The sequence below is a fragment of the Suricata suricatta genome, chromosome 5 (genome assembly GCF_006229205.1).
Source record: "Suricata suricatta isolate VVHF042 chromosome 5, meerkat_22Aug2017_6uvM2_HiC, whole genome shotgun sequence".
NCBI lineage: Eukaryota > Metazoa > Chordata > Mammalia > Carnivora > Herpestidae > Suricata > Suricata suricatta.
The window spans coordinates 55,963,539-55,978,541 of NC_043704.1; the positions used below are offsets into that span (position 1 = coordinate 55,963,539).

At 42.3% G+C, this 15,003-nt stretch overlaps 1 protein-coding gene across 1 annotated transcript in view; it reads right to left on the reverse strand.

Moving 5' to 3' along the window:
- Nucleotides 1-15,003, reverse strand: part of MORC1 (MORC family CW-type zinc finger 1) — a 167,228-nt gene that overhangs the window by 24,173 nt on the left and 128,052 nt on the right. The window contains 1 exon segment of the mRNA XM_029938704.1: nucleotides 240-309. Coding sequence (XP_029794564.1) covers nucleotides 240-309 — 70 coding nt within the window.

Consider the following 15,003-nt stretch of genomic DNA (forward strand, 5'->3'; position numbering starts at 1 on the left):
AGGGGACTTCAGGCCGTGTGGCGGTGCCGGGGGCACCCTCCTTAGGAACGAGGTGTCGCTTGGCAGCTCACTCTCTACCCACCCTTCTTCTCACTTCTGGAACAAAAAATTATTACCTCCTAATATCCAAACTGTTGCCAAACTTCTGATCTATATCCCATGTCAGACATGATAAATAAGTCATATGGAAAACAACTCAAACATTACAGCAAATAGATGTAAACTAAATTTTTTTTTACCTTTTTTCATAAGAGAAACTTCCCTTTTTTCTTGTTTCAATGAAGCATCAGTGCCACTTTTATCTAAAACCTGAAAAACAAGCTGTTTACTTAAAGCTGCACAAAAATACAGGCTATATTATATGGTGCAAAATGACCTTGAGTACCAGTGCCCACATCAGAGAGAGAGAGGCCAGGAGTACTGTTCTCGTGCATGTTATGAAGGGAGACAATCATGTGTGCATCTCAAGAATGGTTACATCAAAACTGTCATATGTCCTTCTACCTTTTCTATACAGGGGTTTTGATACTTCTATCAATATCTGCAAAAATATTTTTAAAAATCCATGTCTAATGTGAATGTAACAATGACTCCAACAAACGAAGTATTTGATTCGCCAAGAGCAACACCAGAGCCTCTGCTGTTTGGAGGAGGCTCATCACATTTGTGGTCCATACAGATGAGACACACAGCAACACCTCATGTCATGCACTGAAATGTACATCAGCATAATCAGTGCAACAAAAACCTTGGGGATGTTGGGGCCTGGGGCCTGACACCCTAAAGTATGACGGGCAGGAAGACAGGGATGGAGATGGGGATCACACATGGGTGTTGAGAAAAGGGTCACCTGGTCTTTTGACATAATTCCTGGAAATCTGCCTTAAAAAGGTTACAGAGCCTTAATGTGTTGAAGCCAGGAGAGTTGGTGTCACCTGAGGGTGTGTGTGTGTGTGTGTGTGTGTGTGTGTGTGTTTAAAGTCTGGGTTGTGGGGGAAGAGGGAGCTGTGAGAGCTGAGAGGAAGAGTGTGCCATCCAGAAGCCATGTCCACCACTGCTTTGGGAATCCCCAAGACCCATTTTGCAAGGTTCACACAAAACAAACATATTTTGGGAATGTACTTCTTTAGATCAGAAAAAGAGAGAGTTAGTTTATGTCCTTCAGGAAAATGGGCCCAGAATGCTCCCTTTGTGTATCTGGCAAATCTGTGAGAAGGTGGGGAAACAGGCAGTAAAATGGAGAAGGCAGGGGTAAGGCAAAATCTCCTTGATCTGAAGACCCCTGAATGGGCGCTGAGACACAACTGTGTCCCCACATCCACGGCCTGGTGGTAGGCATGAAGCTGTTGGCTTTCCGGAGCGTGCCCACCGTGTCTGTGTCCTGTGCCTTCCAAGCCCCCTCCACCCTAAATAGACGCGGGAGGGAAGGGCTATCACCCTCCTTTCCTCTCCTCCCAGGAAACACAGTCATCTATTTTACATGGCACTCTGGAAATTGTGCTCCATCAGAGGGCAGGTTAAATGCGCACACACATAGCCTAGCAACAGAAGACTTGTGAGGCTCTCCTTCATGGCTGTTTCTATTTCACTCAAGTCCATCAAAAGAAAAGCCTTGTTAGGTAAGGGCAAATAAATGAAACTGATTCTAGGCTGCTTTTGTCCATTTCAGAATAGTTTTGTACTTGTACTATAAAAAAATTTTGTGTACCAGAAGTAAAGTGCATGTATTTTTTAAAGTTGATTTTGCAAAATGACCTTAAAATGTACACCTTATTTATCCCTAATTTATCATAAAACTTCAGGTTTTCTTCTAATGTGCTGATATATACGGGGAAATCTACGTGCTTTTTTAAGTGCCTCTAACTTTGAACTAAACATTTTTTGACCAGTTTATAAGTAGCATAACAGCAACCAGAAGATAAGCTGACAAGAGGAATTATGTGATGCCTCTAGTTATAATCACTTTGCTGTAATACATGATAAGCCTGCTTGGAATGTGTTCGTTTTCACTGGCACCTCTTCCTTGTGATACAAGTCAGACAAGATGGAAGGATCCAAGATTAACCAAACTGACAGCACTCTCAGTAAGAAACTTTTGTTGGTGGTGTTATCAGCACAGCCTTATGAAATTAATTGCTTTTGCATTTTATTGTTTAGTTCCCTGCTTTGAGCCCTGCCTTGGAGCGGCTGTTTCTGTGAGCATCAGATGCATCGCCTCCCTCCAAAAACGGTACTCAAACAAAGCTTTCCCACCTGTACTGCAAGAGAGGTTTTCTTCTTCTCTTTTCCCTTCTCATATTTTCTTTATTCCTTGGCATAGTGAACTTAAAAGATTTTAGATAAACAATTTACAGCTATAGTATCTCTTTTTAAGTAACAGTGTGTAAATACTTGAATTCATAGGATTGCTCTCTTCTATTACAATGTACCTGTGGCTTTGAAGTTCTGAATATTTTCAAGTTGAGACAATAAGACAGGCAGTTGTCTTTTCAATGACACTATTTGTATATTTTGATGCTACTTACAAAGCTCTTTCATATACATCGTTTCATTAAAGAAGTGTTCTCCAGTCTCTTAGGCTTAACTGTGTTTCATACTCTGCAGTTTGGGGATATCTCTTTCCTAAGATTGTACCTCAGTCATGAAACCGATAACACCTCCCGCACAGCAAATGAGATTATAGTCAAGTCTTAACATGAGGTTTTAGATCCCTTAATTAAAATTATGTTAACAATGAGCAGAGTGGGATTTGTCATTTCTCCAAAGGATGCAGGAGATCAGGATAATACCACATGCTCAATTTTGTGAAGTATCTATTTAAGGGGATAAATAAATCATAAATAAGTCAGAGAGAGGGGTAAAAACATACCACAGTAAGCTCTGTAACATTTATCTAATTCAGCTGTTGTTAAAGATGCTTAAGGACTGGTTGGTATCACTCTATCTGCTTTCTTTCCTTCTATTTCTTTGCCCCTTGATGTCTACCACAAGCATTTAGTATTATCAAGGACCCAAAAAGGCTACCAAATCAGTGATGCCTTCCTGCCAAATTCAAAGGCCCTTTCTGGGGTGCCTGGGTAGCTCAGTTGGTTAAGCATCCAACTTCAGCACAGGTCATGATCTCATGGCTTGTGGGTTCAAGCCCCACATCAGACTCTGTGGTGACAGCTCAGAGCCTGGAGCCTGCTTCAGATTCTGTGTCTCCCTTTCTCACTGCCCCTCTCCCACTCACGCTCCGTCTCTCTCAAAAATAAACAAGCAATAAAAAAAAAAAAATAAAGTCAAAGGCCCTTTCTGCTTTCACTCTTCCATAGTGAAATTTCACTATAAATTTATTCAATCCAACGTTCATCCATAAATTTATTCAATAAAACTGAGTTCCCAGTATGGGTCGGACACTGTTATGATGAAGAATACAAAGTCCTGCCTTTATGGACTATTTTCTGGTGAGGGAAAAAGAGATGTTAAATAAGTAAAAAGAGAGATCTGTTAAGTTCTGTGAAGAAAAGAAACATGGGCAAGAGAAAGACAAGAGCCCCGGTGTGCTGCGGCTGAGCCCTGCTGCCTTTCCGGACCTTGCTGTTCTCACCCGCACCCTCCATCTCTCCCTGCTACCAGTTTTCCACAAGCATGCCAGGTTCCCTCTTCTCTCAATGTCTTTGGTTGGTTTGCTGTTGATTTGCTTGTTCCTCCAACTTTTTTCTAGTTTTTCCTCAAACTTCCTTCAATCAGGCCTTTCATGCCAACTCTGTACAAAACTGTACTCCCCCTCACCACGCCAACACCAACCCCTCCTACCCTTTCCTCTGCTTCACTGTCCTCCTGAGCACTTACCATCACCTATCCTGCCACACAGTTTACTTCCTTGTCTTGCCCATGGTCCAACTCCTCCACTAGAAGGGAAGCATCATGAGGACAGGCAGCACAGCCTATTATCTTCTTGCTGTAGTCCCAATGCCCAGGAGAGTTAACTGGCACTCAGTATACTCACAGGATCAAATAAAGTCTTCATGATACATGTGAGTTGTGGGGGAGTGGCGTCCAGGCATTACAAACAGCCAAGGAAAAGTCAGGGAGGCAAAGATAAGCTTAAGGTGCTGGAGACCAAGGAAGGTCAGGGTGGCGACAGGAGGGAAAGAAGGGAGTGGGTGGTAAGGATGAGAATGCAAAGAGGTCAGGCCAGGTCACCCAGGGCCTGGGAGGGCACAGCAAGAACACTGAAATCCGTTCTCAGGGGGAGCAGAAGGCACTGGAGGGTTCAGAAGAGGAGAATGGCATCATCTGACTTGTCTTTTAAGTGAAATAGTCAGATTTTTAGACTGTGGAGGCCAACAGAAGAGTGAAATCATTGACAGGGCTATGGCTGTAGCCCTGACAGAGATGTTGGTGAGTGAGTCAGGGTGGTGGCTGTGGAGGGGGGAAGCACAGAGACTGATTTGGCACAACGGGCTGACAGGGTGAGCACCGGGTGTGAAAGGAGAGGCATTCGGGACGCCTCCTAGGCTGTGGCCTGAGTAACTGCGATGGTGGGGGCATTCACGGAGATGGGGAAGCACGTAATCCCTTGGAATTCCTTCTTCCCTTGATTTCTATAGCCTTCTTCGTCCCAAATCTCCCAGGATACTTATTTTTCTGTCTACACTTAATCCCTCAATGAACCTGTTAAAATTGGGGGGGGGGGGTTTAAACTATCACCCTTATGCAAACAATGGCCTGATCAGCAGCACCACCCCTAACTTTTCACGTTTGCTCCAATTATTTCCAACCGACTTCAGGTGCTTGTACTTAAACATTTTGCTGAAACTTCAAATCTCCAGTCCCACATCTGCCCACTCAGACCCCCTGGTCAGCCCCTCTCTTCCTAATTGTAACAACGTGTTGCTCCAGGATGCCATCGTGAAACTCCTGTCACTGTTTAGTCTCCCTGGCTCCTCTCCGATTTCTGCTCTTTTTCCTTCCAAATGGTTCCATTTGCCTTGCCATCCTTATACTACAATCTTGAGGCAGCAGATCAGACTTGATTCTTTGGGCTTTAGTTTCTCGTTGGCCCAGTACAGCAGCTTTATCACAACCTAGTTCATTCTTTTCTTAATTAAAAAAAAAAAGTTTGTTTTTGAGACAGAGAGAGAGAGGGAGAGAGAGAGAGAAAGCAAACATACATGGGAGGGGCAGAGAAAGAGGGAGAGAGAGAACCGACCCTAGGCAGACTCCATGCTGTCAGTGCAGAGCCTGATGTGCGGCTTGTACTCACAAACTGTGAGATCAGGACCTGAGCTGAAACCAAGAGTCGGACTCTTAACTGACTAAGCCACCCAGGCAGCCCTGAGTTCATTTTTCTAAATGAAATCTCCATGATTAAACATTCCTTCTCAAAATGTGCCCACAGATCCTGACTGGTTACTATGTCAAGTACAAAGTCTTTATCTGGCTTTCAAAGCCCTTCTCAATGTTATTCTAAGTTTTTGGAACATAATGCCAGTACTTCTTAACAAACTCCCTCTGCCATAACCAGAAGGCTGTCCTCAGAATTCTCTAGAAGCACCACATACACTTTTGTCTCCACACCTTTGCCTGTGCAGTTCTCTCTACCTGGGGTGCCTTTCCCTCCTTTCCTCTTGTGAATGTTTCCCACCTTTCAAGACAAGTGTAAGTCCTCTTTCCTTTCTAGTTACTCCAGCCCATACCGATTTCTTCCTTTGTCTGAGGAACTATCAATCTTAATTTCAGACTTTATTATTATTAATAGCCAAGCATCTTGTCTATGTAACCCAGATAAGATGGGATCCTGTAGTCTTGATTCTTGCATGCTACTTCAGAGCAGAACCTGGGTCCATCTCCCAAAAACAACCCCAACTCTATGAAGCATTAATAAATATATAGATTTTATTGAAGACTATGCTGAGAAATGGAGGAAATGGTGACCTATGGTAAAAAGGAATTTCAAATCACCATAAAGCACCTCCATTTTTACTTCCTCAATGGCTGCCTGCCACATCACCTCTCTCCCCACTTCCCCCTCCAGCCTCTCCAATTTCAACAACACCAGGTTTTCAGCTTCGGGATTACCCTCTTCCTTCCCTCAACCCCTCATGTGTACCCCCTCTAGCTCTCTCTTTGCTTCCACAAAGTGACCTCACTTTCTCAATTTTCATTCTTTACTCCCATCTCCTGGCCCAACCAATAAAGGCTTGAATTTGCCCTCTTCAGAAAATGGCTTTTAAAAATGTTTTTCATAGCACAAATAACTGTTTTCATTCTGTGCACAAATCATCACATTAATCCTCATAAAAACCTTGAAAGTAGGTAATATTATTATTCCCATTTTATAGACAAGAAAACAGAAGTCCATAAGTTAATACAACTGACAAGTGGCAAGTAAGTTTGAATTTGAACCTGGGTCTGCCAGAGTGCAGAGCCTGTCAACTTTCCATGAAATAATGCTAACACATGGTTTTGTAAAATTATCTTCCAATATTCCTGCTCCTTTGAGCAAGGATCATATATTTTTTGTGTGTGTCTCTCAAAATCTCTAACATAGAATTGTTCGATACATTTGCCTTAATGTACCTGGTTACTGGTAGTCCACACACTGGCACTACAATATTTAGATTCATAAGTTGCTCATGAGATTTTCCTTCCGGTCAGGGATTATATCATGTAGTGACACTGTGTCTGTTGTAAGTCAGCTGGTGAGCTGATGAATTATGCTGCAGAGAGTGAGTATAGACCATTTTTCCTCTGAAGCCCTCAGGACAGCTCTGGTTTGTATCTCATAAAAGACTGGCTACCGCCTGTGAAATTTCTAATGCCGTTAGCAACAATCACAGCATCATACAAGTTGATATAGAGGCAAGGGTAACATCATCAACCAGGAAAACTAAGAAACGGCCTACTTTTGAAAGTTAGGCAACTTCGATCATCTGAAATCATGTTATTGCATGATTAAGCATACCTAAGCAGTTTCCCATTAAAAAACAATTTCTGTTAGGAGTTGGAAAAATGATGCGTATTTAGGGTGAATGCAGCTGATTTAGGGACTGGCTATGCAGGTTTTGTTTTTCTTCTTTTTCTACTTGCTTTGCAGCTACTGAGTCATCTTTTCACCTCACTGTCTTATAGTACTGATGCCAAAACAGGGCACTGTAGCGGTTAGTTTTGGGTAGTGGCAAACCAGTCTTGTTTTGGCTGCCACAGAGCATAGACCTAGACGCTGGAAACTCATCAACTACTTCAGATGTCCCTGCAATTTTGTGACATACCACTGAGTCCCTCTCAGTGGCCCTAGGGATTCAGACCTGGTTGATGACTTTCCTGAACTGGAATCAGCTTCTTGAAAGATGCCCCAGGGGCACCTGGGTGGCTCTGGTGGTTAAGCATCCGATTTCAGCTGAGGTCACACTGATCTCACAGTTTGTGGGCTCGAGCCCTGCACTGGGCTTTGCGCTGACAGCTCAGAGCCTGGAGCCTGCTTCAAATTCTGTGTCTTCCTCTCTCTGTCCCTCCCCTACTTGAACTCTCTCTCTCTCTCGAAAATAAATAAGTATTAAAAACTCAAAAAAAAATGCTCCAAAATGCTAACCAGGTGTAACTGATAAAGGACTTAATTCTGAGACAGGATGATGGTTCCACCCACTCATTCCTTTATTTATATATCTTTCTTTAGCCCCAGAGAGTGCCACATTCTAGACAATGGAAGTTACTTCTTTCATAGCAAATACAGAAACTCCACTGCCAAACTCTTGAAATACATCTGTCAATGATGATCTGGCCATTAAGTTTTCTAAAATGTCTGCAAATTGGGAAAATGAAATGACTCCATCTGACAATCTGCACTTGAGGCTAGGTGCAAGCCAAAAGAGATCACAATGGCCACAGAGGACAAAAAGACTCAAGTCAGTCCAATCAAAATGGTGGTATTATTCCTGGTTATTAAATAGGCAGGTCTAGGGGGTGCCTATGTGGTTCAGTCAGTTAAGAGTCAAACTCTTGATTTTAGCTCAGGTCATGATCTCACAGTTCATGGGACAGAGCCCTGCATCAGGCTCTGTGCTGACAGTGTGAAGCCTGCTTGGGATTCTCTCTCTTTCTCTCTCTGCCCCTCCCCCACTAGCACCCCCTCTTCTCTCTCAAAATAAATAAACTTAAAAGAAAACAAATAAATAAGCAGGTCTAACCTAACCCGAAATAACCACAACAAATGTTCATTCACTGTCTGAGCAACCTGGGTTTGCTATTGATATTCAGAGCAGACACACACAAAATGATTATTATAAAAGTTGGAAAAACAGCAAATAGGAGGAGGTAAATATTAGATTCAGAAAATACTCATAATGTCAAATTGAAGCACAGACTCCACCAAGATGAATAAAAGCTCAGACAGGTGCAACAAAAAGTTGGTACTTTTATCACTCTGACTTGAGTCTCAGAAAGTTATTCCCATCCAACTTCTCTAACTTACCATTGGCATTTGTAATTTTATTCCCATGGTGTTAATGAATTTTGAGACTTTCTTCAAATTGATCTTTTCCTTTCCTGACCATCTCTGCTGGAGCTTGGGGCCTCATTTGCCCAGTCACCTTTCAGAACAGATGCCCTAGGACACCTAGTCTGTACTGTCTTTTCTTATATCTCATCTGGTGACATAACTTGAGACTGTGACCTCTTTGCTAGATGCTTGGTAACCTAGTCCTACTACTTTATTTTATTTTTATTGCTTCTGCTAAGCATAGTGCAGTGACAGCTGATCAGATGGCTTCATTTTGAGGGGCACTGGGATGGTATGGAGTTCAGATGCCAAATCTTTGCCTGCAGTAAAGTTGAACTGCCAATATATCACATAGCAGTGCACTGGAGTTTTTAAATGAACTTAGACAAACTTTTAATTATAACAGTACCACAGGGCAATGCTCCAGTAAAGCAAAACTGTAGTAACCTTCACTCAGACATTAATTCTCCTGACAGAGGCTGGTGCATCTATAAGAGGTGACGATGTCCTGATGATTATATGACTCGGGGTTGATGGGAAAGAGAAGACCAGGCCTTAAGCAGAAAAGAACTTTACTGGATAGGTCAGATTTAGGGTAGATAAGAGGGGAAATGTGCTAATGGGACATTAGCTTAATGTGGGCAAGGAGGATGGACTGACTGAAATGAATTCAAGACTCTTGGCTGGCAAAGGCCCATCTACAGAACCTAGGAAATCTATATAAGCTCAAATGCTAAATGTTAATCAAGGCAGTATTTATTTGTATCTAGAAATCCTTACCCCTGAATAAAGTGTATTTGCGTATTCCAACCAACCTGTGTGGAATGGGCAGGGAGAACAGACACAGAGGACAGTGTATGGATGATAAATGGAGAAGTCAGAGGGAGACGTGATTAAGAAAGTGAGAATTCAAGCTAAATAGCTGGGGCTCAAGGTGATGACTTCCTGGCAGTGTGACCCTGAGCAAGTTTATTTTCCTCACCGCTAAGATGGGGATGAAAAGAGAACTTACCCCTCAGGTTACAAAGAGAATTGGAGGACATAATTCATGTGGAGCATGGTGCCTGAATTTCATCATGGCCGCAGAGGACAGGAAGGGCTAATCCCAGGAAAACACACATACCCAGGCACACACACAGCAGAATTTCAGAAGAATACAATCTCACAAGGTCAGAGATAATAAATCTGGGTTACGTTAACTACCGTGAAGTGGTGGAGGGAACTGCAGCTGAGCTAACAAGCTTAAGAAAAATAATAAAAGTTCACTGCAGTGCAAACTGATAGCCCCACAGATAACGTCTCCAAAGGTCCAGTGGGGAGGCAATCTAGGGCATTTTGGAGAGGTTTGAGATGTCCTTAAAAAACTCCTCATTATTTTCATGATACTTTTTTAATCTCTAGGAAATGCTAAGAGTTTTAACTGAATCCCAGTTGGAGACTTCCACAGCGCCAGATGATGTGCAAGGTCTTACCAAGAACATTCTCACTGCATGGACTTTGAAAATGCATGGACTGCGCTGGCTAACAGGCCAAGCGTAAATTAATATCAAAATGCCACAGAGGCAACACCAGTGAACTACATGATCAGAACAACAACTGGAGATAAGGAAAATGAAACTCAATGCACCACATGAATGACAAGAGCACGTTAAATGTGAGACGCATTGTGGGACTTACAGGCAAACATTAAAAATGACTACAGATAGAGGAGCCAAGATGGCGGAGAGGAAGGGAGCTCTGTAAACTTCGTCTGCCCCATCGATCGAACTGAGAAGGACATTACTCTCATCTGCAAGAGTGGAAGGAGAAAATACGGACTCCAGAAGGAAGAGAAACTGAAGGATACCTGAGTGAGTGAGTGTGAACTGGGGAGATTGGAAAACAGGCCAGCCCGGGACGGGCAGGAGAGGCGGGAGCTCCAGCCCAACGCGGGGCAAGCTCGCGGAGCCCGAGAGACAAAGGGAAGAGACAGAGAGACTGAACACGCTCATAGTACTGTCTCTGGGGAAGAGGTAAAGAACGCTTAACTGCACTTGGGGAGAGAAGGTCACTGCATAGATAACTGCTGGGTAGCCTAAATCCCGAACCCAGGTGGCGCAAGGGAAAAGAACAGGTTCCAGCCCAGCGCCATCTTGGCGAGGAGTTGGCGGCCACAGCAGCGGTGGGGTCAGGGGTGCTCACTTCAACCCCGGTTTTGGGAGTGGGAGCACCCACCTCATTTCCACGGTGCATCTCGCCCCCAGCATTGGCCGCACGAACCTGAATCCCAGGTGCCAACAGGGAAAAAATAGACCCCACCTCTGCACAATCCCGGCAGGGAGTTGGCGGCCGTGGAGACCTGGGTGTACGCGCAGGCTGCAGGAGCTCCCAGCTCATTTCCAGCAGCTCCTGGCACCTCTGGCAACAGCTGTGCACTCACTCCTCCCCCAATGCGAACTTCCTGCCGCGCACCTCACCTCAGGCAGGGGCAGCCGAAATCCCAGCCTGAGCCAAGACAAACTGACTCCTCCCCCTAAGAAGCCAGCCAACAAAGCAAATACATCTCATCTGTGGTAGCATAAAAATGCATGGACTGGAACTTTGAACAGAGGCAGGCCTGGAAAATACAACTCGGCTAAACTGCAGCACAAGGAGATCGGACTCATTAGAGTGGCCTATAGTTCCTAGTTCAGCAAAGCTAGGCGTGCCGCCTATCTAATCTCTGCAGACACCAAGACTGAGCCTCTGAGAGCAGCCTCCAAGACCTACCACATCAAACGTGCCTATCCACGAGGGGGAGCTGCTGGGGTTTTTGTTGTTGTTGTTTTTAATAATTTTTTTCTTCTTTTTCTTCATTTTTTCTTTTCTCCTTTTTCTGTACGTATTTTTTATTATTATTACTATTTTTTACTTAAATTTTTAAAACTTTTTACTCTTTATTTTTCTTTCTCCTTTCTCCCTTTTTTTTTTTTTACCTTCTGGCAATCCAGATATATTCTCCTATATCTTATCCCTACCTCTCCCCTCAACTGATCATACACTTTTAGACTGTCCACTGTCCTTTGTTATCTCTGACCCCCTTTATTTTTTTTTCTCTTTCTTTTCTTCTCCTTTTTTCATCTCTTTCCTCTCCATTCTCTTTATTTTCTTTCCCCCTTTTAATGTGTTTGTTTGTTTGATTTGTCTGTGCATTTGTGTGTTACTGTTCCCTCTGTGTTTGTCTCTCTGTTTTCCTTCTTAGGGCTACACCAAGAAACAAGCCAAAGTATGCATGACAGCGAGTCCCAAATATTGCCGAGTAGGGAAATAAAATATTCAAAGGCACAATAAGAGAAACTGAGAGACACCATTAAAAGAATATTTCCTGAAACAAAAGGCCCTGGACAGTCAATAAGCCTCCTTTAACAGAGAAATATTAACAGGTGCACAGTGCGCAACGAGCTTTCTAAAGGTGACAAGAGAAAACTAGCAAAACTGACAAAACGAAGGAACTCTCCCCTGAAGAACCTCCAGGAGGAAGTCACAGCGACAGAACTGCTTAAGGCAGATCTAGACAACATACCGGACCAAGAATTTAAAAAACTTGTCATAAAATTAATCGCTGGAGTTGAGAAAAGCATCGAAGAATCAACTGAGATAATTACTAGGCACTTTGAAAATAGGTGTGATGAGTTAAAAAAGGCTTTAGATGAGGTGAATAACAAACTGGAGGCAGCCACCTCAAGGATTGATGAGGCAGAGAGAAGAATAAGTGAATTAGAAGATATAGCTATAGCAAAAGAGGAAGCTGTAAAAAAGAGAGAGAAATTAATCCAGGAGCAGGAAAGGAGAATTCGAGATCTGAGTAATACAATCAAGAGGAACAACATCTGTATCATAGGAATTCCTGAAGAGGAAGACAGAGAGATAGGGCCTGAAGGGATACTAGACCAAATTATAACTCAGAGTTTCCCAAATCTGGGGAAAGAAACAGACATTCAAATTCAAGAGGCACAAAGAACCCCCTTAAGACATAACTTGAATCGGCCTTCAGTACGACATATCATAGTGAAACTGGCAAAATATAAAGATAAAGAGAGAATTCTGAAAGCAGCTAGGGAGAAAAGGGCTCTCAGATACAAAGGGAAACCTATCAGAGTGGTTACAGACCTATCTAATGAAACTTGGCAGGCCAGGAAGAAATGGCAGGAAATCTTCAATGTGATAAACAGAAAAAACATGCAGCCAAGAATCTTTTATCCAGCAAGCCTGTCATTCAAAATAGAAGGAGAGACCAAAGTGTTCCCAAATAAACAAAAACTGAGAGAATTCATGACCACCAAACCAGCCCTACAGGAAATCCCAAGAGGGACTCTATAAGGGAAATGTTGCAAAGGATACAAGGTGCCACAGACACCACTATAAACATGAACTCTAGGGAGAACACAATGACTCTAAACCCACATTTCTCAATAATAACTGAATGTAAATGGACTGAATGCTCCAACCAAATGACACAGGGTAGCAGAATGGATAAAAAAAACAAAACCCATCAATATGTTGTCTATAAGAGACTCATTTTCGACCGGAAGACACCTTCAGGTTGAAAGTAAAGGGATGGAGAAATATCTATCATGTGACTGGAAGCCAAAAGAAAGCTGGAGTAGCCATACTTATATCAGACAAACTGGACTTTAAAGTAAAGGCAGTAATGAGAGATGAAGAAGGACATTATATAATAATTACAGGATCTCTCCATTAGGAAGACCTAACAATAATAAATATCTATGCGCCAAATTTGGGAGCACCCGAATACATAAAACAATTAATCACAGAAAGAAACAATCTTATTGACAAAAATGTGCTAATTGCAGGGGACTTTAATACTCCACTGATAGCAATGGCTAGATCAACCAGACAGAAAATCACTAAAGAAATAATGGACCTGAACGACACATTGGAACAGATGGAACTGATAGATATATTTAGAATCTGCATCCTGAAGATAGGAAATTCACCTTCTTTTCGAGTGCACATGGCACATTCTCCAAGATTGATCACATACTGGGGCATAAAGCAGCCCTCCATAAGTATAAACGAATAGAGATCATACCATGCACACTTTCAGATCACAATGCTATGAAACTTGAAATTAACAACAGGAAAAAATCTGGAAAATCTCCAAAAATGTGGAGGTTAAAAACCACCCTACTAAAGAATGATTGCATTAATCAGGCAATTAGAGAAGAAATTTAAAAATATATGGAAACCAACGAAAATGAAAATACAACAATCCAAAATCTCTGGGATGCAGCAAAGGCAGTCCTAAGAGGAAAGTATATTGCAATCCAGGCCAATCTCAACAAACTAGAAAAAGCACAAATTCAAAATTTAAAAGAGCACCTACTGGAACTAGAAGAGAAGCAGCAACCCCAAACCCAGCAGAAGAAAAGAAATAATAAGATCAAGGCAGAAATAAACAATATAGAATCCAAAAGAATAGTCGAGCAGATCAATGAAACCAAGAGTTGGTTCTTTGAAAAAATAAACAAAATGGATAAACCTCTAGACAGGCTCCTCAGAAAGAAAAGAGAGAGCACCCAGATAGACAAAATCATGAATGAAAAAGGATCTATTACAACCAATCCCTTAGAAATACCAGCAATCATCAGAGATTACTATGAAAAATTATATGCCAAGAAACTGGACAACACAGAAGAAATGGACAAATTCCTAAATGCACATGCACTGCCAAAATTCAGACGGGAAGAGATAGAAAGCATGAATAGACCAATAATCACTGAAGAAATCGAATCCATTATCAAAAATCTCCCAACGAGTAAGAGCCCAAGGCCAGATGGCTTCCCAGGGGAATTTTACCAGACATTTAAAGCAGAGCTCATACCCATTCTTCTCAAACTATTCCAAAAAAATAGAAATAGAAGGAAAGCTTCCAAACTCATTCTACGAAGCCAGCATCACCTTGATCCCCAAACCAGACAGAGACCCAGCCAAAAAAGAGAACTACAGACCAATATCCTTAATGAATACAGATGCAAAAATACTCAACAAGATACTAGCAAATCGAATCCAACAGCATATAAAAAGAATTATCCATCATGATCAAGTGGGATTCATTCCTGGGTTACAGGGCTGGTTTAATATTCACAAATCCATCAATGTGATCCATCACATTAACAAAAGAAGGGAAAAAAACCTTATGATCCTGTCGGTGCAGAAAAAGCATTTGACAAAATATAGCACCCTTTCCTAATAAAAACCCTTGAGAAAGTCGGAATAGAAGGAACTTACCTAAACATTATAAAAGCAGTTTATGAAAAGCCCACAGCCAATATTATCCTCAATGGGGAAAAATTGAGAGCTTTCCCCCTGAGATCAGGAACATGACAGGGGTGTCCACTCTCACCACGGCTGTTTAACATAGTGCTGGAAGTCCTAGCATCAGCAATCAGACAACAAAAGGAAATAAAAAGCATCAGAATTGGCAAAGAAAAAGTCAAACTTTCACTTTTTGCAGATGACATGACACTCTACATGGA